The 27,045-nt window shown below is 32.7% G+C and overlaps 1 protein-coding gene across 3 annotated transcripts in view; it reads left to right on the forward strand.

Moving 5' to 3' along the window:
- The window catches only part of LOC126884733 (monocarboxylate transporter 12-like), a 645,529-nt gene that overhangs the window by 575,357 nt on the left and 43,127 nt on the right, over positions 1 to 27,045 (forward strand). For all 3 annotated transcript variants that reach the window (XM_050650866.1, XM_050650864.1, XM_050650865.1), the window contains exons 4-5: positions 7,745 to 7,913; positions 15,074 to 15,238. In XM_050650866.1, coding sequence (XP_050506823.1) covers positions 7,745 to 7,913; positions 15,074 to 15,238 — 334 coding nt within the window. The remainder of the gene's footprint in view (positions 1 to 7,744; positions 7,914 to 15,073; positions 15,239 to 27,045) is intronic.

Here is a 27,045-nt window from a genome sequence, read left to right on the forward strand (position 1 = left end):
TCCCTGAGCTGAATGGTAATATTGACACGAACAATTCCCCCTCCACGAGTAATAAAAATTGGGTACCACGTCCACATTACCAACAGCCGAAAAAGCGCAAAGTAAGTTCGCCCCTTTCAGTTAATAAACCCCCTTCATTTAAACTTAAAAATACCGCTTCAAATCCTATCATTCCTAATTCACATAGAGAAGCTTTCCATTCATACAAAGAAAAATTAGAATCACAGATACTGCAGAAACTTCCTTCTATTTTTGAAAATATGCTTAAAAAATTTAATTTGGTAAACCCAGATCCACTAGTTATCCAGGAAACACAAACAGAACTCAGAACAATCTTAGATACGATACAATACAATGATAGTGATAGTGACGAAAATTATTATTAAGTAGATGATAAATATATTGCAATGGAACTGTAACTCCATTACTAAAAACAAAGCTAATCTTATTAATTTTCTAAACGATCACGCTGTTAAATTTGATTTAATTATGCTTAACGAAACTTGGTTATCTAAAAAGAAAATATTTCATTTACCGACTTACAATATATTACATGTAGATCGAACTGATGGATTCGGAGGCACTGCCATACTTATTAAAGATTCCCTATGCTATCATGAAATTTCAATTCGTAAAAACTTTAATTCCAAAATAGAAGTATGTGCACAATGTGCAGCATATATCGATGACCTTAAGATATCCTTAGCCTCCATTTATAAAGCTCCCAACATAAAAGCAACTAAGACTGACTGGAATAATCTTTTTTCACAACTACAGGGTGATGTCATTATATGCGGTGATTTTAACTGCCATCACAGTCTTTGGGGCTCTACAATAGATAACTCACAAGGAAATCGACTTGTAGAAGCTATAGAAGAAACTAACCTAATTATTTTAAACGACGGACGACCTACTAAGATAGTCAGACCTAACGAAAGACCTTCTGCCATAGATCTTACCTTTGTCTCACCTAGCCTTTTAAGTTTATCTGAATGGAATCCTCTGAATGATACACTTGGCTCAGATCATCTCCCTATCCATATTACTATATCTCGGGAATATATCCCCACTAACAAAACACCTTCTAGAAAATGGATTGAGTCTTCAGCTGACTGGACGCTTTTTCAAAACCTAATCGAAACACAAATCTATAACAATAACAGTAATAATAACTCCTTTGATTTTTTTACGAAAGTAATAAATGATGCAGCTTCTAAGTCAATGAAATCTCGTTCAGGTAACAGTAAAAAACCTCCAAATCCTATTTGGTGGGATAATGAATGCACTTTAATTGTTAATGATAGAAAAGACGCATACCATGAATATAAAATGACCACGAATTATGAAAATTACCTCAAGTTTAAGCATATTCAGGCCAAAGCTAAATTACTTTTTAAACAAAAGCAACAACTATGCTGGAAAAATTTTATTAACAAATTAAATAAAAATACCCCAATATCAAAAATTTGGAGTTTTATAAAAAAAATATCGAACAAAAACTCAACTTTTAAAAAACATCCTCTATCTGAAGAACTAATAAACCAAATTTTTGATATTGTAGCACCTAGTTTTGTGCCAAATATGCTTGAAGGTCCGAACGAGAAAATTAGCAGCCACTAAATGGACGCACCTTTTGATATAACAGAACTTGAAGCTTCAATTAAGACCTCTAGATGTACTGCTCCGGGTAATGATTATGTTACATATGACATTATTAAAAATCTTCCCCAAGTTGCTAAAAATTTTATACTAAATATATACAATGATTGGTGGGTGAATTCAAACTATGTTGACCATCTCAAACAAATTACCATTTGTTTAATTTTAAAACCTACTAAAGATAGAAATATGCCTTCCTCTTATCGCCCTATATCATTAATGTCATGTATAACTAAAACGTTCGAAAGAATGATAAAAACAAGACTGGAGTGGTACATCGAGTATAACAATATCTTACCTAATACTCAATACGGTTTTAGAAGGGGATATGGTACTTTGGATGCAGTAACTCATTTAGTAAATGACATCCAGATTGCCTTTTCTGGCAACAAGTATCTAGCTTGTTTATTCCTAGATATAAAAGGGGCTTACGACTCTGTAAATATAAATATACTTAAACAGAAAATGGTTAAGATTGGTCTTAGCGAAACGACTGCTCTAAATATATTGCAACTATATTTTTCTAGACATGTCTATATTAGAGACCATAGAAATGTGTTACATGGTCCAAGGGTTGTTTATCATGGGTCGCCACAGGGATCCGTACTTAGTCCTATACTCTTTAATATATATTCTGCCAATATTCATTCACTATTTCATAATTCCGTATGATATCTGTATATACACCATCCAAAATAGTTATGAAGCATGCACTGAGGCTCTTGATAATATTATGCATAAGGTGAGTACATGGACAGAAGAAACTGGTATGACCCTTTCAACAGAAAAATGCTCTATTATGTTTTTTACCAGGCATAGACTACGTGCACCAGAGAGATTAACTCTGTGTTGGCGTACCTTTTCGGTAGTTAAAGAGTTTAAGTATTTAGGTATCATTGTTGACACCAAGTTACTATGGTCGAGTCACATACGTCACTTAATAAACAAATGTGAGAAAGGCTATAATTTGCTTAGGTGTGTAACAAATCGAAGTTGGGGCGCAGCTACTGGTATAGCTTTATTGTTTTATAGAGCCTATGTGCGGTCTATCATTGACTATGGATGTTGTTTATACGGATCTGCTTGTAACACCAATCTAAACAAAATAAACAGAGTTCAATATAAATGTCTTAGAACTTGCATAGGTGGAATGATATCATCACCGGTGAAAGCAATACTGGCAGAATGTAATGAATTGCCTTTGGATTTGCGTCGGCAGCTATTATCACAAAAATATCTTTTAAAACTAAAATCCTTAGAGTCAAACATGATCAACAAATTAAGTGATATTGCAAAAGAAGATTTAACAAACCGCTTTTGGAAAATAAAGAATTCTCCTCCACTGGCAGAAGCTTTCGTTGAGACCAATGCTGATCACATTTCTTTTGGTAAAAATAAAACATTGTTTATGTATACCATACCCTATAGATCACTAATAAAACCACACAGAGTCATAATACCCAATTATACAGAATACCATCATATAAATCACACCCTTCTAAAATCCATATTAGGTGGATTAGTCAATAAGCCATTTATATATACAGATGGATCAAAAACAAAACACGGAGTTGGTTGTGGAGTTTTTATCCAAAATACAAAACAATCATTTATGTTTAAATTACCATCAATATGTAGCATATATACTGCTGAACTTATAGCAATTTGGAAGGGCATTACTTGGTTAACATCAAATAATTTACGAGATAGAGTAATACTAACTGATTCTAAGTCTGCATTGGAGTCAATAAAAAGCATAAAATTTGAAAGAATGAAATGTCCTATATTATGCAATTTAAAAAATTTGATAGCAGATTTAAATATAACATTTGTATGGGTCAAAGGTCATACAGGTATACTAGGTAATGAAAAAGCTGATAGTTTGGCTAAGGAAGCAGTACTTAACGGAGTTCTTTGTAATATTTATACATTACCAGACGTCTTTCATTTGATAAAAAATAAAATAAGATTAAAATGGGAACGACAGTGGGAAAATACTGTAGAAAACTCACAAAATACCTACTTTAAAATACATCCTACCCTACCATCCCCACCTCTATATATTTTCAACTACCCTACTTCAAAATTCTTTTCGGCAAGTGTTTTTCGACTTAAAACAAATCATGGGCGATTTCCATCACACCTTGCTAAGCTGGGCATTATACAGTCCTCGGCCTGTAGTTGTGATCAGAACTCTTACGGAGATCTAAATCATATATTTTTCGGTTGCAAAAAACATTTAAAAAAATCCAATGATTTAATTCGTACACTTATTGAAATGAAATATTTTCTTCCATTAAATCTCACACACATTTTGTTAGCTGCCAATAAAAACACCTTGGAACTTTTAGTAAATTTTATTAAAGAAAATAAAATACAAATTTAAAACGGCATAACCCACATCTCTGTAGTTATACTATAAGAAAATTCCTTTTACAACTTTCTGTGGCAAATGGACTTGATTCCATGCCATTATCTTTCCACACACACAAACATAAGGCTACTTTACGATTCTGATGTATACTCACATTTGTACATACCTCGTTCTTCCTACAGGTTGTCTCAAACTTAACATAAGAAAAACATTTCTTTTCTTCCACCCGGTATAAGTACAAAAAATAAGTTTGAGTAAACCTTTTCACAATTATGTAAATACTAAAGAAAAATCTAAAATAAAATAAAATAGCGGAATCCGTCTGTTCGCGAACAAATTAACTATGAAAATCAGCATAATTTTCTATGTCCCTAAGTTTTGACGAGCAGTTTAATTCTAAGCTTGGCTCTTACCTGGATAATTCAAACTAAAGCTTATTTAATAGATATACGTATAAGAAATTTAGAAATATTATACCCACTGATGGCCAAAAAAATACAAACACTTTGAATACGGTTATTTATTTAGATTATAAGTTTTTCTTGTCTTATTTAAAAATAGATTTATGATAAAGTTACCTCATTATCTTTTCTTTAACTGAGGTTTTTTCTTTTTTTTTCGCAAAAACAAAAAAGATAAAAAAAGTTTATTTCTGTGTATTTAAATTTAGTTTATTTGTAAGTTTTAGTCATTTTGGATTCTTTTTGACTCACCCAAAAAAAATTAAAATGCCAAGAGTTTACGGTTGTCGGCAATTACGTCAAAAATTACGAAAAAAGGACGCATTGTAGGCATGAAAGAGGCTGGTTTTGGTTTACGTGAAATTTCATGAAGAGTTGAAGCTAACCATCAAGGGTGTTAAGAGTTTGGAGGAGGTAGTCCAATGATGAGACTTTTCGGTGTCATGGAGGGTCTGGACGTTCTAGTATCTAGAATATTGCAAGGCCCCATTTTAGACTTCTTGCGCTCAGAAATAGACGGGGCAGTGTACATCAAGTAAGAAATTATTTATTTGCAGCTATAGGAAGGGTTGTCAGAAGAAGAACGGTTAATCAAAGATTATTAGAATGGGACTGAGAACTTACCGTCCGCTTTTGGCGTTAGTTACCCTTGACAACACAGTATAAGACTCGACGCTAAGAATGGTGCCAAGCTCGGCAAAATTGGAATGGCCAATTGAATTGGTATGGGTTGCTATATGTTTGGCAGATAGGTTAAAGCAGACCTCTATCTCTTATTAGCGGGACTCTGACAGCTCGACTATAATATATTGGTGAAGTATTGCAACCGGTTTTACATCCCTATCTACAAAGTATTTCAAATGCGATTTTTCAACAGGATAACAGAAGACTCATATTGCGCGTGAAACCATGGAGTTAATATATGGTAGGTCGAAACCTAAATCTGGACGAGTACCTATTCTGCAATATGATATAGACCACATAATAGGCCAGGGTAATAAGAAAAAATTATACACTGTTGGTGACACTTCAGCAGCCAGGATACTGAAGCGGTTTTTCGACAGGTAATACCTATATAATAGGAACAAATTATAACTATTTCCTGCGTAGGATCTGGCGGCCATTTTTATTTATAAACAATTAACTGTCAAAAAATGGCATTTCCCCCTTTTTTTTAATCAACGGAAACCCCTTTTTCGAGATTATAGAAGAAGCTTTTAAATGACGTATTACAGTTTGATGTACTCATTTATTGTTAATATAATTGCGAAAAAAGGTCGGAATTGCAAAAGAAATATTTACTCAATAACTGTTGTAAAAATTAGTGTACAGCTTTGAAATTTTTGTCAAATGAGGGTTCTTTGTTTGTGCTTAACATGTGATAAAAATTTCAAAGCGATTCATTAAATTGTTTAAATTTTAATCAAATTGTTTATCCCAGAGAGCATTTTTTTTTGCAATAACATAAGTCAGAAAAAAATTACCTTAGAACCATTTCACAGGTGTCAAATGAAAGAGCATGAGCTACGTTTTCAAAATAGTTTAAAAAAGTGAATAAAAAATGCATTTATTAGTAATAAATAATTATGCAAAAGTATCGTCAATTTTCCTTTATAAACTTTTTCCAAAAAAATTAACTTTTTTACCCTGTTTTAAGTGCACAACTACCAAGTAATATTATCTATAGCATAATTGATAAAAAATTGTAATAAATATGTATAATTTCTTATATGTTATAACAAAATAAAAAGTTTATAAGGAAAGATTTACGATACTTTTGCATAATTATTTATTACTTATAAATGCATTTTTTATTCACTTTTTTTAAACCAAGTTGAAAATATACTCATGCTCTTTCATTTGACACCTGTGGAATCGTTCTAACGTCATTTTCTTCTGACTTATGTTATTGCAAAAAAAAATGCTCTCGGGGATAAACAATTTGAATAAAATTTAAACAATTGAATAAATCGCTTTGAAATTTTTATCACATATTAAGCACCAAAGAACCCTTATTTGACAAAAATTTCAAAGCTGTACACTAATTTTTACAATAGTTATTGCGAGAATATTTTTTTTTTGCAATTCCGAACTTTTTTGCAATTATATTAACAATAAATGAGTATATCAAACTTTGTAATACGTCATTTTAAAGATTTTTCCAGAATCACGAAGATATTTGTACTAAAAAAACCATAAGTTTCCCTGTTTTCCATTGATTTCAAAAAAAGTGAAAAATGCCATTTTTTGACACTTAATTGTTTATAAATAAAAATGGCCGCCAGATCCTACGTAGGAAATAGTTACAATTTGCTCTTAGGGTCGATTTCTTATACCTGCGGTAATCTATGGTTCAGTTGAACCAGGTTCACCGGTGATCTACGGTTTTGTTCGGAATGCATTTCTCATTGCACGTTCATGTCAGCGCTCGTTCTACAGCTTTCGAGAAATGCCAATAGATGGCAAAAGGTAAAAAACTGTCGCCATTTTGAACTACCTTTTTTATGCTGTTTTTGAATAAAGTTAAATTTAAGTATTTATAGTCAAATAGTCATTATAATAATTATAAATAAATATTATAAAAACAAAAATAATGTTATCGTTTATCGTTAGGCTTAATATAATAAAATAGGATATATTTATATTATAACAGCGTTTCGTGTTAATACAACGCATGCGTAGTCCATGAAATCATCTGAACTGAGGTCTGAAATCTTTGAACGGCCGAATTCTACCGTTCAAGCATCGTTCAAGTTTAAACTGCCATCGGTTGAACGTGCGAATTGAGAAAGACGATTTTGACTTTAAACTGACGTTTACTAGAAGTTCAGGTTAAACTGGAGTTGAACTCGATATGAGAAATTGGCCCTTATAGGTATTACCTGTCGAAAAAACGCTTCAGTACCCTGGCTGTTCAAGTGTCATGGAAAAAACCTTATTACCCTGGACTATAATTCTTTAAATTCCCTATAGAGTAACTGAGTGTATAGCAAATCAAGGAGGAGCCATTCATTAATTTTTTTTACGAAAATGACGTTGAAAATTTGTTAATAATATTATCAAATAATAAGAATATCACAATGTAGACCATCATAAATAAATATTTAAAAAATATATTTGTCTTTCTGTGTTACATTTTTTTAGCCATCAGTATATAAATAAATCTTGTGGAACACATACTATACAAATCAATACATCAAACGTAGGAAACAAAAGTCAGATCCGTTTCATGTATGTTACCTTGTTTCAGGATGGCTGGGAGCGATGTCGACAGGTGTGGCTCTCCTTATTTCCCCCGTGACGATCGCCTTCTGCAGACGCAAGTCCACCAGAGTAACGGCCGTCATGGGAGGGCTTATCACTGCCCTGGGATGTCTCTTCACTTCCTTCGCCACGCAGTTTCATCAGCTATTTTTCAGGTACGGCAACTTAGACATGAACCGCTAACGAAAGTCTTGGGAATTGAATCGGTAGATGATAGTTGGGGTGTTGCTTTTTGTTGTTCCGGATTTTTAATTTAGCGGCTTGTAGAGAGTATAGATTAAAGAGATTCGATAAACAAGTACAGTGGAACCTCGATAAGTCGAATTAATCGGGACCGCGGCCGATCTGGGTTAGCCGGAGAATTGGGTAAAAATTAATAAAATACTGTATACTTACAGATAAACTCCATTATAATTTCGAAAACATGAAGTACATTTATATGGACAATACATCTAAATTACATACAGTTGTATACAGTATTGTTCATTTCTTGGTAAAAACTCAGTTAAACCGAAAAAATGTTTGTTTTGTCTGATGAAAATCGGTCCGGGTTAACCGGACTTTCGGGTTATCGGAGGCCGAGTTATCGGGGTTCCACTGTATTCAGTTCAAAAGTGTTAGTTCGTGTTATTACAAAAAATTGGATAGGACTAAAATTTTTCTAATAAGGGTATTATCATTTTGAAAGCTAATTGGTGATTTTAAATTTAATGACCTAAATATCTAATACACACCCAAACTTATATGGAATCACGATGTATTTCAAAGTAATATTTATTTATTTTGAAAAACCTTGTTATTGTTGCGAAGAATAAAGGTTTTTATTGAAAATAAACAAATATATAAAACAATCGGATAGTAGAGCTCGGTACGGTATAGGTTATTTGCTTGAGTTGCAAATTGAACGAAAATAAATAAACTAACTTTTGCGTCCAAAAACGAAAATATGCCTGATGTGGGTTTATAGAACTTACAACGAGGAAATATTATTGGTTTTGTGGAGAAAGTAATGTTCTCAGAGGGACATAGCTGTAAAGCTAGGCGTAATACAGGGCGTTCTCTCCAAAACAGGAACTAGGAAAGCTCAAAAATAAAGCAAGGGAAAGTCGCCAAAAGTAATAACGGCTCTCCAAGATCGTTTAATTGTCCAATCAGCTAGAAGACACCCAACCATTTCTCATCTGCAGCTCCAAATGCAGCTTTTGGAAGCTACAGGTGTAACTGTTTCAGTTAAAACGATAAGAAGAAGAGTTCGTACCAAGAAGTATATAGCAGGAGACAGTTATGGGTTCCCGAGTTATCCAGGCAGCACAAGATTGATCGTCTAAATTGGTGTCTTCATCACCAAAACTGGAACATTGGGAATTGACAAAATGTGCTATTTTCAAAAAAAATTCAGGATTTGTGTAAAATCAGATGACCCATGAAATCGTGTACTAAGAGGTCGAGGAAGACAAGCAAGAACGAAAACTGTCAGATCTGTTCACAAATATACAAGGGGAAGTGTAATGTTCGGGAGAAGATTTGTGATCCGTAAAAAAATTCCTTTAATGTTCATCCAATCAACTTTAATTGCTCACAGGTATGTTGATTACATGCACTCAGGCTCTGAAGAGGTGCAACAGGTGCATTTAATTTTGTTGCATGATAATGGACCTCTACATACCATTAGAGTGACTACAGACATCATTGAAGCAGAAGGTATCCCTTGTTTGAAGTAGCCTGCTTGCTCATCCGAGCTTAATCCTATAGAGTATTTGTGAGATGAGCTTAATGAAAAATTAGAGCTCGCCGGGATAATCCACAAAACACCGCACGGCTAGTACAAGCTGCTCTTAAAGGATGGAGCAACCTACCACAACAAAATGTTGATAATTCGATTAGGAGTGTGCCACGCAAACTGAAGCTTGCATAAGGACTAGAGGTGATACCACGGACTACCACAAAATACAAAAAAAAATAAATAAAAACAATTTAAACATTATTCGTTTTACATTGAAATTTTGTATGCTATTGACTTTAAAACAACTACTTTCAATTTGTTTGTTAAATACTTATTGTTTTATTTAATAATTTTTATGTATTTGTTATTAAATTGCTTTAAAATAGATATTGTTTTTTTAAATTCTCACGAAATAGTAAGAAATATCAGATGATTCCATATAAGTTTTGGTGTGTGTATATATTTTAACAAGCTGAAAATGCGAGGATTATCATAACGAAAACTTTGTTTATTTGCGTATTTTAATTCATAATATGGAAAATTGCTATTATAAAAAGTTGTTCAGGATTAAAAATTATGTTTTAATGTGCAATTATATCATTCTAATTTAAATATTTTGAACTATAAAGGTACTTTACTCTGGATCGAAATTCATATTTTTTATATACCTCGTATAAAATTAATAAAATTTGATATCATGGTTGCATCATAAATCTTAGACCATGAAGAGCTTTTTATGAAGAATAACTTTTCTTCGTCAAATTGAAAATAAAAGAGTTATAAATGAAAATGTTGTTGGTATATATAATTTAAGAAAAAATTTCAAATATTTTTTTCCATTAGAAGGATGCATATATCAGACCATAATTTTTTATTCCAAACCACATTTCATATGGTCGGTTCGCTAAACTCAGACACAACTGGTTAGTGATTTTAGTAAGTAATTTTGCCAATTTGGCAAAAAAAAATTATTAAATAGTTAACAATTACTAAATAATGAGTAATTTTGCCAATTTTGGCAAAATTGGCAAAAAACTAAAACATTACCTACTAAAATCACTAGCCAGTTGTGTCTGAGTTTAGCGAACCGACTATAATAACAATTTTCATTTCATAACAAATGGAACAGTCCATTTATCATTAAAGAGGAGACCGTATACTCGTATAAACCTTTTTAAAGTTTTTAATAAATTATTGCTTTCAAAATATACTCAAATTGTATATTTGAACATCTTGTTTATTTTATATTATAATAATTAAATTCACTATCAAATGTCATTGATATTTTATTAATACTTCATTTAAAATTTAGTTTGCTATTCACGAAGTGTCAAACTCAAATGTAAATAACCTATGCTTTGCTTGACAAATTCAGATTAAAAAGCTAGCCTACTTACTAGCAACGATTTCAGCTGACGGTTAGTGTGTCGGCAGAAAATAAAATGATTGTGACGTCACATTTTAGATTTGAGGTCGATTATCTCGAAGACGGTTAGAGATATCGAAATACCGTTTTCAGATTTGGATTCAGAAGACAAAACTACATAAGAAACCATGGATAAATCTGCTCTAAGTATTGCAGGAGCGGCAACGTAATAACGCATTTTAGACTTTGAGGTCGATTATCTCAAAGACGGTTAGAAATATCGAAATGCCGTTTTTAGATTTGGATTCAGAAGACAAAACTACATAAGAAACCATGGATAAATCTGATCTAAGTATTGCGGGAGTGGCAACCTAATAACGCATTTTAGATTTTGAGGTCGATTATCTCAAAGACGGTTAGAGATATCGAAATGCCGTTTTCAGATTTGGATTCAGAAGATAAAACTACATAAGAAACCATGAATAAATCTGCTCAAAGTATTGCACGAGCGGCAACGCAATAACACACATACTTTGCGAATTTATAAACGAAAATATTGTTCTCAAGCTATTTCCTTGTGGCATTTTTACAATCAACTATTTTTAATGGGAAACAAGCCACAATTTTACCAGAAATGATTTTATTAACGTTTCGAAGCCCAAATCAGGTTTCGTTGTCAAAATACAAAAGACTACTAAAATAAACAAAAATTTTTCTAATAATTTATTTAATCTGACTCATTTATATTGGCAATTCAGACGTATATTATACATTTTAAAGTAGAAGTCTTTAAAATGATATGGCCAATATTTATGAGTTGCGTTCCTGGGACGACTTTACTAAAAGATAGTTCATTCGATTACATGAAATCAATCCCAACTCAAGAATATCCGTCACAAAAAAATCATAGCATGTGATTTGTCTTTAAAAAGACAACCAACTGCAACGATGACAGTAAAATTCTCGCATTAGAGATTCCATAGTAAATTATTCCATAAGGTTTTCCCTCGTGATTATAAGAAGAATTTTTTTTACATAGCAACAACATTTTTGTTTATTTTAGTAGTCTTTTTTATTTTGACAACGAAACCCGATTTGGGCTTCGAAACGTTAATAAAATCATTTTTGGTAAAATTGTGGCTTGTTTCCCATTAAAAATAGTTGATTATAAACGAAAAGTTTTCGTTGAAAACTAGCCTACTTACTAGCAACGATTTCAGCTGACGGTTAGTGTGTCGGCAGAAAATAAAATGATTGTGACGTCACATTTTAGACTTTGAGGTCGATTATCTCGAAGACGGTTAGAGATATCGAAATCCCTATTTCATATTTGGATTTAGAAGACAAAACTACATAAGAAACCATCGATAAATCTGCTCTAAGTATTGCAGGAGCGGCAACGCAATAACACACAGACTTTGCGAATTTATAAACAAAAAGTTTTCGTTGAAAATGTATAAACATTTCGCGGAGGTAGAACCAGAGAGTTTCCATCTGTTGTCAATCTAGTGGTATGAGAACGATATTTATTGTCGTTTTCTGTACTACTGGATTGAGAACTTAGTTTATATATTTTTAATTTTGATTGCTGTAACTCTGTATTTAGATCTAGACAACACTAAAAAATTAAGAAAGTTCACTTTTTGAACCTTAATTACTTCACGAAAAATTTGAGAAACATTAGTGAGGAAGATGAGCGATGAGCGTTTTCACCAGAACATTAAATTGGTAGAAAACGTTATCAGAATAGCTGGAACACTATAATAACATAAAGTGGGACTAAGTACTGTTTCTTACTTCACCTAGAAGTTCTGCAAGCGACTCAGAGCAAAAAAGCTTTAGAGATAAAGGAAGTATGATAAACAAATTTCAGCTAACTAAAGAATCCTGTATTATCACATTATATTACTGTTTTAATTAGCCTACGTACGAGTACTATGTATAAATACGAACCATGCTTATGATGTTCGATTAATTTCACTATATACAGTATAGACAGGCTTATGATTCAATTAATTGTCCAATTGTAATTCAATCGTTGTAGTTGGACTTTGCTTGAAGCTTTTACTTATAATAAAGTTCTCTTAAAATCGATTTGTTTATAAAAAATAATATGCAATAAGAAGTGCATAATGTTCAAAAACTAAAAGTGATACAAAAAACTAATAGTCAAGGGCGCATCTGTTTTGAGATGGACGTTGAGAGGTGACTCAAATTTTTTTGCAGAAATTGCTTGAAAATAACTCAAATAATAATATTTGAGTTATCCTCCCTCTCAAAAAGGTCCGGAACATTGTTTAAATAATCAAAATGTCAAAAAATAAAGGAAAAATTCGATTTTTTTCTTCGTTTTTTGATTATAACTTTAAAAGTATTCATTTCTGAGAAAATTTGTACTAACATAAAAGTTGCGTAATTAAATTTCTTATAATATAGAATTGGTTAAAAATTTTAAAAACAGTCACCCTTGTTACAAAATAGCAATAATTGCGAAAAAAAACATACAAAAACAAGTATTCGCATTTTACGTTTTTCAACCATTTATGCTACGCTTAGGACCTTCATATTTTACCCAGAAAAACTTTATGATATAGTAAAACAACACTAAATTTTGCAATGCAGCTTTCGCAAAAAAAATTCAATTTTTTAAAGTATTTCAGGACTGAAAATAAAGCAGATAGCAAGTTGAATTTTTTTTACTTATAGAAGTGTACTGTATCTTTCATTTGCAATTTGCAAAATTAAAATCGAATAATTAGCACGGCGTCAGGAAATTTTTTAAATAAACATTAATTTTTGGTGCTACGCACAGGACAGCGGTGTTCAATTCACACAAGTTGATTTCCACCAAAATATCTTCCAATCTTTATCTAATATATTATTTTCTTACTCTATATTTTGCTGTATTTTAATATTTTAATTCCACAACAATCAAACTAATTTTATTATTATTTGTGAAATATTGTTTAAACAATTGCACATGTTTAAAAATAATAAACTTTTATTCTCTAAGTTAAAATATATTAACAAAGAAAGTTTTTGCTAAAAAAAGTGTTATTTCAAAGGATAAAGTATGTGTTTTTATTATGCAATAAACAAATTTATTTATTTATATCGAAATGTAATAAAAATTAAAATGTATCAATCATTATCAAAGGTCATTGGAATGCCCAATCAGAACAAACTATCCTGTCGTGCGCGTAGCACCAATAATTAATGTTTATTTAAAAAATTCCTGATGCCGTGGTAGTTAATCGATTTTAATTTCGCAAATTGCAAATGAAAGGTACAGTATACTTCTATAAGCAAAAAAAATTTCAACTTGCTATCTGCTTTGTCAGTCCTGTAACAATTTAAAAAAATGAATTTTTTTTTGCGAAAGCCGGATTTCAAAATTTGTTTTGCAAAATCTATTGAACCGATCCTAATGAAATTTACAGTATTGTTTTACTGTATCATATAGTTTTTCTGGATGAAATATGAAGGTCCTAAGTGTAACATAAATGGTTGAAAACCGTAAAATGTGAATATGTACTTGTTTTTGTATGTTTTTTTCGCAATTATTACTATTTTGCAACAAGAGTGACTATTTTTAAAATTTTTAACTAATTCTATATTGTAGCAAATTCAATTAGTCAACTTTTATGTCAGTACCACTTTTCTTGGAAATGAATACTTTTAAAGTTATAATCAAAAAACGAAGAATAAAATCGAATTTTTCCTTCATTTTTTGACATTTTGATTATTTAAACAATGTTCCGGACCTTTTTGAGAGGGAGGTTAACTTAAATATTATTATTTGAGTTATTTTGAAACAATTCCTGCAAAAAAATTTGAGTCACCTCTCAACGTCCAAATGTACTAATATTTTTACAGATGCGCCCTGGTTTATAAGGTCAGCTTTGAATTTAGCATCTAAGAAGGTAAACAATTATTGAAGGCATTTTTTTGCCTGTTACTTACAAACGAACTAATACTCATATTATGTGTTAATTTGTTTTTCTAATAGCTTACACTTTTTCGTTTCTCTGTAGGACCTCCCTTTAATCTGAGTTTTTCCTATTCACATGAACGATAATGAAAAAAAAACGATTTACAGTTTAATAATCTCTTTTTTATTTCCATTTCAAATCCATATAGATACATACGTCCGAAATATGGCCTAATTTTTCAGGAATTTAATGCTTATGGGCTTTTTAAGTGAAATCTGAAATTTATTGTTGCAGCTACGGCACGGTGGTGGGCATCGGAGTCGGGATAACACGGGATTGCTCTACGTTGATGGTGGCACAATATTTCAAGAGGAGACGGGAATTTGTCGAGATTTTTATTGTATCGGGGAGCGGACTCGGGATCGCCAGCATGTCGTTGGTCATTAGGAGTTGCATAGAGTGAGTAGAAACGTTTTTTTATTTTAATAAAGGTAGTATGATTTATATAATCGTTGTGATTTTACTAAAGTATTAAAGACTTGAATTGTATGAGTATGAAGATGAAGAGAAGAATTATTTTTTCAGTAACAGAATTATAATTATTTTTTTAAGGAATCTGAAACGACATATATATAGACGGTTGCGTTTTGATTCAACTAAAGGCTCTCATAATTATCTTACATGTGCTTGAAGGTCTACCTATCTTTAGAGGTCCTTGTGGGAACACTGAACTTAATCAAAACGTTTGCTGGTGTTCTATCACCAGATAGCATCGAATAGAAGTGGTAGGTACCGGTGAGAGTGCGTGCGTACAGAACGGTGCAAGCCAGAGGGGGCCAGCTGAAAATGCTATCGTTACACCCCCTTCTCTTTGGGGAAAAATGTGGCATAATTTTTTGTGGCGTGTAGCATCTAACAGCGTGATCCCATCAACGGTATGGTCTTTGTCGGTTGGTCGGTAGCCCACTTTGTAAACTGGTCTTGGATGACTACTAAGAAGATGCTCTCGTCTGTAGATACTGGACATGGCCCACCAAATCGATTGAGACAGTGTACCAAGACTTTTCGACAGTGAATGGTGGCATGACTATTTTGCTAAACAAATTCTACGCAACAAATCCAAGCTTCTAGAAGATAAAGACACTGAATCCTTCTCCATAATTGACGACAAAACTCCAATTCAACAACAACGTCTGAAAGACCTTCGAAGCGAACTGGAAACTAGAAAAAACAATGGTGAACGGGACTTGACAATTAAGTACATCCAAGGCATTCCTAAAATTATTACATTTCGCCATTGACCCAAACTCCTCTATGTTCAACGATTGGCTACTTCTTTATACAAACATTGCTTCACTTAATGCTAAATTTACTGAATTTGTATGTAATATTCAATTAATAACACCTCATATTATCTGTATAGCTGAAAGTTGGTTGAATAATAATATTCCTGACTCTTTAATTGCCATACCTAGTTACACTATTTATCGTAAAGACCGACAAAATCGCGTAGGAGGTGGGGTCTGTATTTATCTTTCGGAGTTAATTACTAATAACTTTTCTATTTGTGCTAAAGATATTCAGACTGCCGGATTAGATATTCTTCACCTGACTATCACCAGAAATTCATTTACCATGAATCTAATTTGCTTGTATCGTCCCCCTGATACCCAACCAGGAACTGATAATCTTTTTATTGAATTACTTGAGGAAATATCACTTCTTGACAATCTTGTTATCGTAGGTGACTTTAACTTTCCCGATATCTCATGGCCAGCTATTTCGTTATCTGACGGTGTTAGCTCTCATAATTTATTTAAAAATTTTATTATAAATTCCAACCTGTCGCAACTTATCACCAAACCTACTAGATTTAGACTTAATAATCAACCATCAACGGTCGACCTGGTAATTACAAACGAAGAACAATTAATTTCAACGATAGACATATCTTCTCCAATTGGAAAATCCGATCATGCAGTGATAACTTTCCACATTCAGTTTAACGTATCGAAAAGTCTTAACAAAATGTATACAAAGACTATAACAGTTACAGATTTCTTTAAAGTTAATTCCGCTTTACATCAACTTAATTGGAATAACCTTTTTCATAACTTAATCGATCCCTCGTCAATGTGGGACACTTTTCTTGACACTACAACTAGAACTATTTCAGTTCATACAACTGAACGTCAGCTGTTTAGAAATCAATTAAAACCTTGGATCAACCTTGCCGCTACACGCTTAATTCGACATAAACGGAAGCTTTGGCAATCTTATAAACGCACAGGTTCCCTTGATGATTTTCTTGTTCACCGTAGATTTTCCAATAGATTAAAACAATCTTTGCTAAACCTAAGGAAAGATTTTGAAGAATCTATCATTGCAAGTGATAATAGTAAGAAAATTTTCCGGTACATTCGCACATCTTTATCATCTAAAGTCTCCATACCATTGCTTCAAAAAGCCGACGGGTCTTTATGTTCTTCGAATAAAGAATCCTCTGATGCTTTATCGCTGTTTTTCACTCAGGTTTTTACAGATGAACCTAATGATGCCGTTCCTCAAATAATGTGTCCACGTTTGCATGCAACTCTTAATGACATCTCTTTCACACCGGAGGTAATTAAACAACATTTACGGAAACTACGCAACAATTCATCGCCTGGTTTGGACGGACTAACCTCCTTTTTCCTAAAACAATGCGCAGATTCTGTAGCAATCCCTCTATCCCTTATGATGAATACTTCCTTTAATCAGGGTTATCTCCCTTCATCGTGGCAATTGGCTTCGGTTACTCCTATTTTTAAGAAAGGCAATAAACTTGATTGCAATAATTATCGCCCAATCAGCCTAGTACCTATTGTCAGCAAGATCATGGAAGCCATTATTTCTGAAGCTATATCTGAGTTTCTCCTTCACGAAAATGTGATTCCTCACCAACAACATGGTTTTATTAAAGGTCGTTCAGCAATCACGAATTTACTCCATTGTGTTAACGATTGGTCGTCATCTTTAAACGATCGGCATCCTGTTGACGTAGTCTACTTAGACTTCTCCAAAGCTTTCGACCGTGTTCCCAAGCGTCGACTACTAGCTAAATTGGATCACTTTGGTATCCGCGGAAAGTTAAACCTTTGGATTCAGAATTTCCTATCTGATAGGTATTTCCGAGTTCGTGTTGGGGAAGCATATTCATCAGATAAACCTGTCAAGAGCGGAGTCCCACAAGGATCGGTACTTGGACCACTTCTCTTCTGTGTCTATACAAGCGATCTTCCACTCATTATATCTAGTAAGGTTTCCATTTACGCTGATGATACCAAGTTGTACGTTAATCCTATTGTTAACCAACATGTTCTTCAACATGATCTCGATACAATATTGAAGTGGTCCTTGGAATGGTTACTTCCTCTAAACATTGAGAAATGCGTTGTACTACACATTGGCAAGAACAACCCGTCACTACCGTACTTTATAAATGGACATCCCTTAAGCTCGGTAACCTCCCACAACGACCTCGGAGTGTTAATTAACAGTGACTTAAATTGGTCGGAGCATATTGTGTCGGTGTGTAAACGTGCAAACTCGAAACTATTTCTGATACGTAAGTGTTTTACACATATTTCTTTAAATTCCATGTGCAGACTTTATTCAATATACGTCAGACCTACTCTTGAGTTTGCAGGACCGGTTTGGAATCCAGATCTCGCTCGTGACAAGGTATTAATCGAAAATGTGCAGCGTAAAGCTACAAGACTCGCATTCGGCCGCGTAAGACCTTGTTATGAAGATAGACTCACCATGGCTCATCTAACGACTTTCGAGCGTCGACGTCTTCGAGGTGATCTAATTTTGTGCTTCCGAATTCTGAAATACAACTTTGGAAACCTAAATACCATGTTTACCATAAACCGAGATGATAGATTAAGAGGCCACCAATACAAATTAAAGAAGGAGCAGGCAATAGCACGGTCCAGAGTAAACTTCTTGCCTAACAGGATATTTAATATTTGGAATAATTTAGATCGAGACACCATATCAGCAACTACAGTGAATACGTTTAAAAACAGACTGGATACGACAATATTTCATACATAAAAATTGCACGATGTTAAATTTTCTATGGATATTTTACTAATATCTCTTATTTTATGTAACTGTCAGTAGTTATTTTACATTGTTATTTTTCTTTGTCTTTGGGCATAATAGGAGCTTGCTCCTCTGCCCTTACTTGTTATGTAATAATAATAATAATAATAATTATTTCTGTTGGTAGCATCTGTGACGGTTTACAATGCAGGAATTTTCTCACAGTTTCTAACATATTGTGCTATTTCGTCGAACATAGTCAAGCCACTAGTATTTTTGCGCTATTAGGTGAAGGCTTGCTGTAAATCCTAAATGGCCCGGTGTTATGCGGTTCCCATATGGTCTCTATTCGGGTTAGGTTCCTATTGTTTCTATTCGGTTCTTATTCGGTTTGGTTCCTATTCTGTTTCTATTCGGGTTCGGTAACTTTTCGGTTCTCCGCGATTTTAGAAAAAATAGGAGTACGCTAACACTGGGGCCAATGTAATCTTTAATAATCATCTTTGGACGGATAATATATCCTCGACGTATACCTGTCGTGGCACCGGTAACTGAATCTGTGTCTATCAGTGGCATTCTATTTTTTCTCAGGCTCCAATTTAGACACCAGGTAACTGGCGAGGCTAAGGTTACTAATCATACTCATGGATGATATGAAACAATAAAACCAGTATTATCCCAGATTTAACCATACGGCTCACACTCTCTCTATGGGGAAAATTCACTCATCCCAGATACCTAAGGTATCAATAAGATTGAGCTCTGGTGGGTTTCTTTCCATGTTATCGAGCCCTAGGTGACTTGATACGTTGGAGTATCTCCCAAAAGTTTTCGTACCTGGAAGTCGAGGGTAACTGAGCTCTCTGCATAATCTTATAAAGATGTTCATTTAGACCCAGCTTTTTGACGTTTTCGATGAGGTTCATTGGAATGACTCCAGTAGCAGAAAGATTGTCTAGGTATTGTCTAGGTACTTTCCATTCTTCATTGTCTCCTTATTTGTATTTCCTGATCTCTATAGGGTGTCCAGAAACTCTACCGACAAACGAAGATAAAAGATTCCTCAGATAATTTTAAGACATTTTAACCCAATTCATCTGGTCCAAAAATGCTTCCTAAGGGAGCTAGAGCTCTTTGAAAATGGGAGTCTTGTAATTAGTTTTTCTTAAATACCTCCAGAACGCTTCTATTTAGCAAAACGAAAATTAGTACGCATATTTATCTTCCAGAGATGAAGAGATTCCATCCGTTGCGAATTTCTAATACCGGTCATAGGCGTCCGTTTTGGGTAGGGCAACAGTTATTTTATAGCGCAACTTTTTTTTATTTAACTTAAGCATTTTTGATACTGTATTATTAAATTATAAGGTATTCTAGTACTAAAAGGTACTCTTGATTTAAGTAGGTAGGACGCACCGTTTTCTCGCAAAAATCAATTTGAAAATTTGAAAATTTGAAAATTGAAAAGTATTCCGTTTTCTAGAAAAATCAATTTGAAAATTTGAAAATTTGAAAATTTGAAAATTGAAAAGTATTTAAAAAAAAACGGTGTATTTTACCAACTTAAAGCAAGAGTAAATTTTAGTACTGGAATACCTCATAATTTAATAATCTAGAGTCAAAAATAGCGATAACATAACCGTTGACCTACCCAAAACGGACTCATATGACCGGTACTAGAAATTCGCAACTAATGAAATCGATTCATCTCTATCTCTGGAATATAAATAAACGTACCAGTTTTCGTTAATAATTTCACCATTTAATAATCCAGTGTCAAAAATGCTTAACAGTTAAAGAAATAAAAATTATGCGATAAAATAACCGTTGCCCTACCCAAAACGGACGCCTATGACCGATGCTATAAATTCACAATAGATGGAATCGATTTATCCCTGATAGATAAATATGCGTACCAATTTTAGTTTTTCTAAATAGAAGCGTTCTGGAGTATTTAAGAGAAACTAATTCCAAGACGCCATTTTCAAAAAGCTCTAGCTCTCTTAGGAAGCATTTTTGGACAAGATGAATTGGGATAAAATGTCTTAAAATTATCTGAGGAATCTCCTGTCTTCGTTTGTCGGTAGAGTTTCTGGACACCCTGTATACTTAGCCCTCTTTTCGTTGTGCTTAATACGCAGATTATTGTTGTTAGGTATCGCCACATCTATTAATGTTTACCTAATTAGTAAGTTTATTAATTAGTATGAGATTCGGTCTATTGTGTGCCACTTGTTGGATGGTTTCTTGGACTTGACATCCGTAACGGCATTTATCATTTTGGACCTGAGCGTTTTTGACAATATACTTAAGGTAATTTCTAGTTGGAATAACCTGATCCTGAATGGCAAGTAGGAAACCCTCTGTCTCGGAGAACATCTTTCCTGATGTGACCAATAGTTCGACGCTGCATTGTCGACATATTCTTGGTTGACCTTATAGAAATACCGCCCATGTAGAGGTTTACCCATCAAGCTACACATTTTTTCATGTTTAGATAAGTGGCTTATGCGAATTTCTTGTTTCCTCAGTTTAAGCGGTGTTATGTCATCTACTGCGCAGATTGCGCGATTGAAAGTTGATGTCTCAGCCTGCGTCTGAAATAAATTCTAAATAAATACCAGTATTATAATTATTATAATTAAGTATTTAGATGGGAAATAAGCCACAATTAAAGTGAAAAAAATAATTTTATTAACGTTTCGACGCCCAAATCGGGTATCATTGTCAAAATACAAAATGCTACTTTTTGTGTTTTGTATTTTGACAACGGCACCCGATTTGGGCGTCGAAACGTTAATAAAATTATTTTTTGCAATTTAATTGTGGCTTATTTCCATCTAAATAGTTAATTATAAAAATGCCACAAGGAAATAGCTTCAGAACAAAATTATTATTATTTTTTTCTAAATCCAAAGTTACTGGTCTACTACCAGAGTGCCGAATATCGTACCTAGTTAACAGAAGAATAGAAAAAAATCTATTTAAATCACACACCTAGAGTTCTTTTTTATTTGCCTCACCCAGTATCCAAAATAGGTGTCATGATGTTGATATCAAGCATGTGTTCATATGATATAAAACTCATTGGATAATTAAAACTTGATAGATAAATCAAACTAAATAATTAAAAAATAAATTAAGTTACCATCTTAGCAGCGTTGGTACTCGTACGTTAAAATTAAATTAGTTTCATAAATAACGTGTCAGGGCGACAACCGTAAGAAATAAAAATAAATTGACTGTTATCACATCTAGATCTAGACGTCAATCTTTAGATTAAAACTCGGATAAAAAAACTTTTTTTAATATATTGCATTATTTTTGATCGTAAACTTTTTTCGGCTTTCTGATGTTGATATTTATTGGAAAACTTTTTTCCAAACCAATTTAATGATTGGATTGTTAGTTTAATTACGAAATTTTTCCAAGTTATTCGAGCAAACGAAGCATTAAAAATTTACTGGTCGGTATTTTTTAACTAGAATATTTGGAGAAGTCAATAGAAAAGGTGTACCACCTCGTGGGTATCCAAATTTTTACTGCGTCATTGTTTTTTAATAACATTTAAAGTGTTAAAAGCGATTTTTTTCATGCATTTCAATATTGTGAAAAAACTAGGCATTGTAGATCAAAACGTTCAACAGTCTTGAAAATACTTGTTCTTTAAAATGAGATTTTCTAAATTAAAAAATGTTTATAAACATAAAAGTTATTGCAAATTAAACCAGAAAGTAAGCATTTTTTAATTGATTATAATTATTATAATAAGCCATAAGAATATTTAAAACATATTTCACAATGTTATGAGTTTTTATGTAGTTACTGTGAACAGCCGTAGCGCAGCGGTATGATACTGGCCTCATAAGCCAGAGCGCCCGGGTTCGAGCCCCGGCACAGACAATCCATTTTTCATTTCTAAAAATGATGCGAGCTGCTCACCGTGCCTCGGAGAGTACGTTAAGCCGTCGGTCCCCCTGGGCTAGTACATCGACACTAGTTACTTGAAACAGGGATGCAAGTGACGCCGGGACCTGTCCGAAAGGATCTCCCCGGCAAAAATGCCATACGATATTATTATTATGTAGTTACTATAATATGTGTAAAAGATACACCTGATGGGTCGAGTAGTTTTAAAACATTTCTATTTGTTGTATATTTCTATGTGTACAGGTGGTTTGTACTGGCACCTGTAGTACAACTGTAAAGCCTTCATATTAATTACTCTTGCAATATTGCAAAAATCTGTGGTGGTGGGTTTTAAATCCTACATTTCTCCATGAGTGCATCTGGCTACCAGTAAAGTATTTACCAATCTCTTGATTGATTCCTACAAGTCTAATATTACCCCATGATACTTTAGGGATAAACTTAGAGCCAATCCCCTAAATTCCTCCTTTTGTAAAATTTCATGATTTTGGAATTCTGGGGGCTTATTATAAGCCTTACATTCAGCGCCAGATACATTCTAGTTTTGACTGTGCCATTAAATTTGCCATAGGCTTAGATGACCAGGGCAGCCGAATATCGTTTTTTAGTCTAGCTATCAGTCCTTCCATGACCAGATTCCACACGAAAGGTAACAAAAATTGCCCCTGCTAACAGTATCTGACTACTTATGTTGACACTGCATCCTCCACTAACTTTGCGTAGGGTAAGGAAAGGTATATTGGTGATAAAAATGAAAAATACTAATAACATAGGAATTTGACAACTAAGCAAAAAATATGGTTTTGCTTTATTATGTTACTTATTATTTGAAGTAAATGTTTAGAAGAGTTAATTTAACAAAACATGAATAATAATGATAGTAAATGTCAAATTGACATACAAACTTATGTTTAAGTTGGTGACACGGTAAGGTATATTGGTAATAGTGGTTAGAAAATTTGGTGAAACAACCGCAATTTAAGGAATTTAACTTTCCTTGGCTAAATCACGAATTCAATGCAGCTTTTTTATTGATAATCAGTTTATTGAATGGTTTTATAAAGTTTTATAAAGAAAACAGCAATTATTCCAATTAATATGTAACCGTCTCTCACATTTAATAAGAAATGGCTCCATTGTCGACTGTCGCACAACGCAAAGGTCAAAACAGTCTGTTTACTAAAAGCGGGTGAGCGCCAGGGCCGTCTTAACCATACACTGCGCCGGGGTGCAAGACTCATCTTTGCGCCCCCTTTTGTCAGAAGATTATATAGGTTATAGGAACGCTAAAATTAAAACTACATAATTTTGTTCGCTTTCTTTATTTATACAGGGTGGACCAAAGAAAACAGTCCACCTCGATATTTGGCAGTAGTTATTAGATTTTAAGGAAATTCCGAAACAGGTCAATTTTATTTTTAAATTACAATTTTTTTATATACATTTCATACTAGTGACGTCATCCATCTGGGCGTGATGACGTAATCGATGATTTTTTAAATGGAAATAGGGGTCGCGTGTGGTAGCTCATTTGAAGTGATGTTCAATTCTCTATTCAGCAATATAATCATTAATATCTTTTTTTATACAGGGTTGGACAAAAAAATAATTTTTAAATTAAATTAATTGGCAGAAAAAGAAGAATCTATGTAATTTATTTAACTTAAAATACATTCTATTGCATGTTTATTTGGCAAAGTAAACATTGCTTTTCGCTTAAATTAAATGTTCAAACTGCCAAGAGGTAGGTGGGAAGCTGTTTGAGATTTCATTTAAGCGAAAAGAAATGTTTATTTGTGAAATAAACATTTTTTGTTTCTATTTTCTGACAGCAGTACAATGTATTTTGAGTTAAATAAATTACATATATTCTTCCTTTTGCGTCAATTAATTTAATTCAAAAATTATTTTTTTGGCCACCCTATATAAATAATGATATTAATATTTATATTACTGAATAGGGATTGGACACTCTTTCAAATAAGCTACGCACGACCCCTATTCCCATTTAAAAAATGATCGATTACGTCATCACGCTCAGATGGATGACGTCACTAGTATGAAGTATATGCCAAAAAATGGCAATATAAAAATAAAAATCGAAATGTTTCTGCATTTCCTTAAAATCTAATAACTACTGCCAAATATCGAGCTGGACTGTTTTCTTTGGCCCACCTTGTATATTAAAAACATGGTTTCAATATTCAAAAAAGATCAATCTTATAACTATACCATATTTTTTAAAGTATATCAAAGTCAACTTTTCTAGCTTTTAAGTTGGCAAATTTTGTATTGCTTCGGTGATATCTATTTTACTTTCTTTTCTATAGGTACTTATTAAAGAAAAATATTTTTGATCAATTTAAGTTTAGAAAAAGACCTTTCTCCTTCAGCTATTTATCTGGAAGTGTTAAGTATATCCTTAGAATGTAGAAATATTTGGGAAAACGGAGAGTAAATTATTTTAGAATATTCGTAATTTAAAATATCGAGTGGAGTTGTGTCTATATTTAAAAAAAAAATATTGGTATTAACAATTCTAACTCATGGAATAGATCATCACCATCTATATCAGATCTACTTCCAAGCGCTAGTTTTATTTTGTAAATTTAAACATTGTGTTGTTTTTTAAGTTTTCTTCGGACTTTCCATGAAAGAAAAAGTATAATTATGTTCCCTCAACATTTCAAATCTTACAAGACGGTGATTCATTGTCACTCTACATTCAATATTGGTCAAAATAGTGTACGCGTCACCTTTTTGAAATTATTGTTGGAATAATCTAAATGGGTTTTCATTTCCATATCGTAGGTGTAGTAAGCATTAATAGCCTTTGTAAAAAATATCAAAAGTGCACTTGTATGTTTTTGTTATTTGTAGTTTTTTTAAGGACAAAAAGCGCAAGTTTGAGCCTAGCAAGTTTTCAGCTTGCGCCCCTTGGACTTGGCGCCCGGGTGCCTCGCACCCCTTGCACCCCCGGGTTAAGACGGCCCTGGTGAGCGCATTGCGAAATCGTAATAAATTTTTGTCCTGCTTAACTCGTAACAACTTACTAGCGCTGTGTCATGGATGTGCTTGCATAGGAAACTGCGTGGTAATCTGATTAAAAATTATCACCAAATTACTTGTATCATCAATATACCTTTCCTTACCCTATATCACACAGCTTTTCAAGATGCAGTCTATTATCGTTAAATGCACCCAACATCAATTCTAATAATATTAGATAATACACTATATTTTAGTCAAAAATCCTAATGCCTAATTTGTGAAATTTTGTAGTTTATAAACATGTAGAATAACTTAAAAAATATTGTCCGTAGAAAAAAATCATTTTACATATTAGAAAAGCTGGTATTTTACACGAATTTTTAAAAATGTAGTTCAATTGGTGACTAGTCGTGGTAAGTGAAGGGGGAGTTGGGAGCCGACAAATGCACGAGTTCAAAAACTAAAAAAGGCAACTTAAAACTACTATCATTTTCTATATCTCGGGATCTACTGAATATATTTTGATCGTTCTTTTTTTAATTTGTATGTAATTTTTTGTACATTACAAATAAGCAATTTTTCTAGACATTTATTAATTAATAAAAAATAGTCTAATTTGTTTAAACAATTTTTGAAAAAATAATTTTTCCCAAAAATCCATGATTTTAATTATACTATCGTTATTAATCATAAAGAAAGTTAAGGTATACTTTAATAAATAAATTATCTTCAATAAATAATAATTATCTAACAAAAATCATTTATTTATTAAAGTGTACTTTAACTTTTTCTATGATCATTAATGATACTGTGATTAAAAAAATAGATGTTTGTAAAAAAATATTTTTTCAAGAATTGTTTAAACAAATTAGACTGTTTATTAATTAATACATTTATAAACAAATTGCATATTTGTAATGTACGTAGAAATTACATACAAATAAAAAAAAAGAATGTGTGTGTACTTTGTACGCACGTAAGAAGATATTCTTCTATTATATAATAGGTAATTTAAACGAAGTAAATATACTTATAAGGTTATTTGTACTTATTTTATTTAAAAATCAAACTAACTTTCTTATCTAATACTTTCAAAAAAGAAGAATATCTTCAAAAATTATATAATAATATACTTACAATCATAAAATCTATAAAAATAAAATAAAAAAATAATAACTTGCTTGAGGCTTGAACCCACTTCACGTCTACCGCGCCGTACGAAAGTTGACGCCATTTCAAACTGCACCAAACTC

This window comes from Diabrotica virgifera, chromosome 5, assembly GCF_917563875.1.
Source record: "Diabrotica virgifera virgifera chromosome 5, PGI_DIABVI_V3a".
Taxonomy (NCBI): Eukaryota; Metazoa; Arthropoda; class Insecta; order Coleoptera; family Chrysomelidae; genus Diabrotica; species Diabrotica virgifera.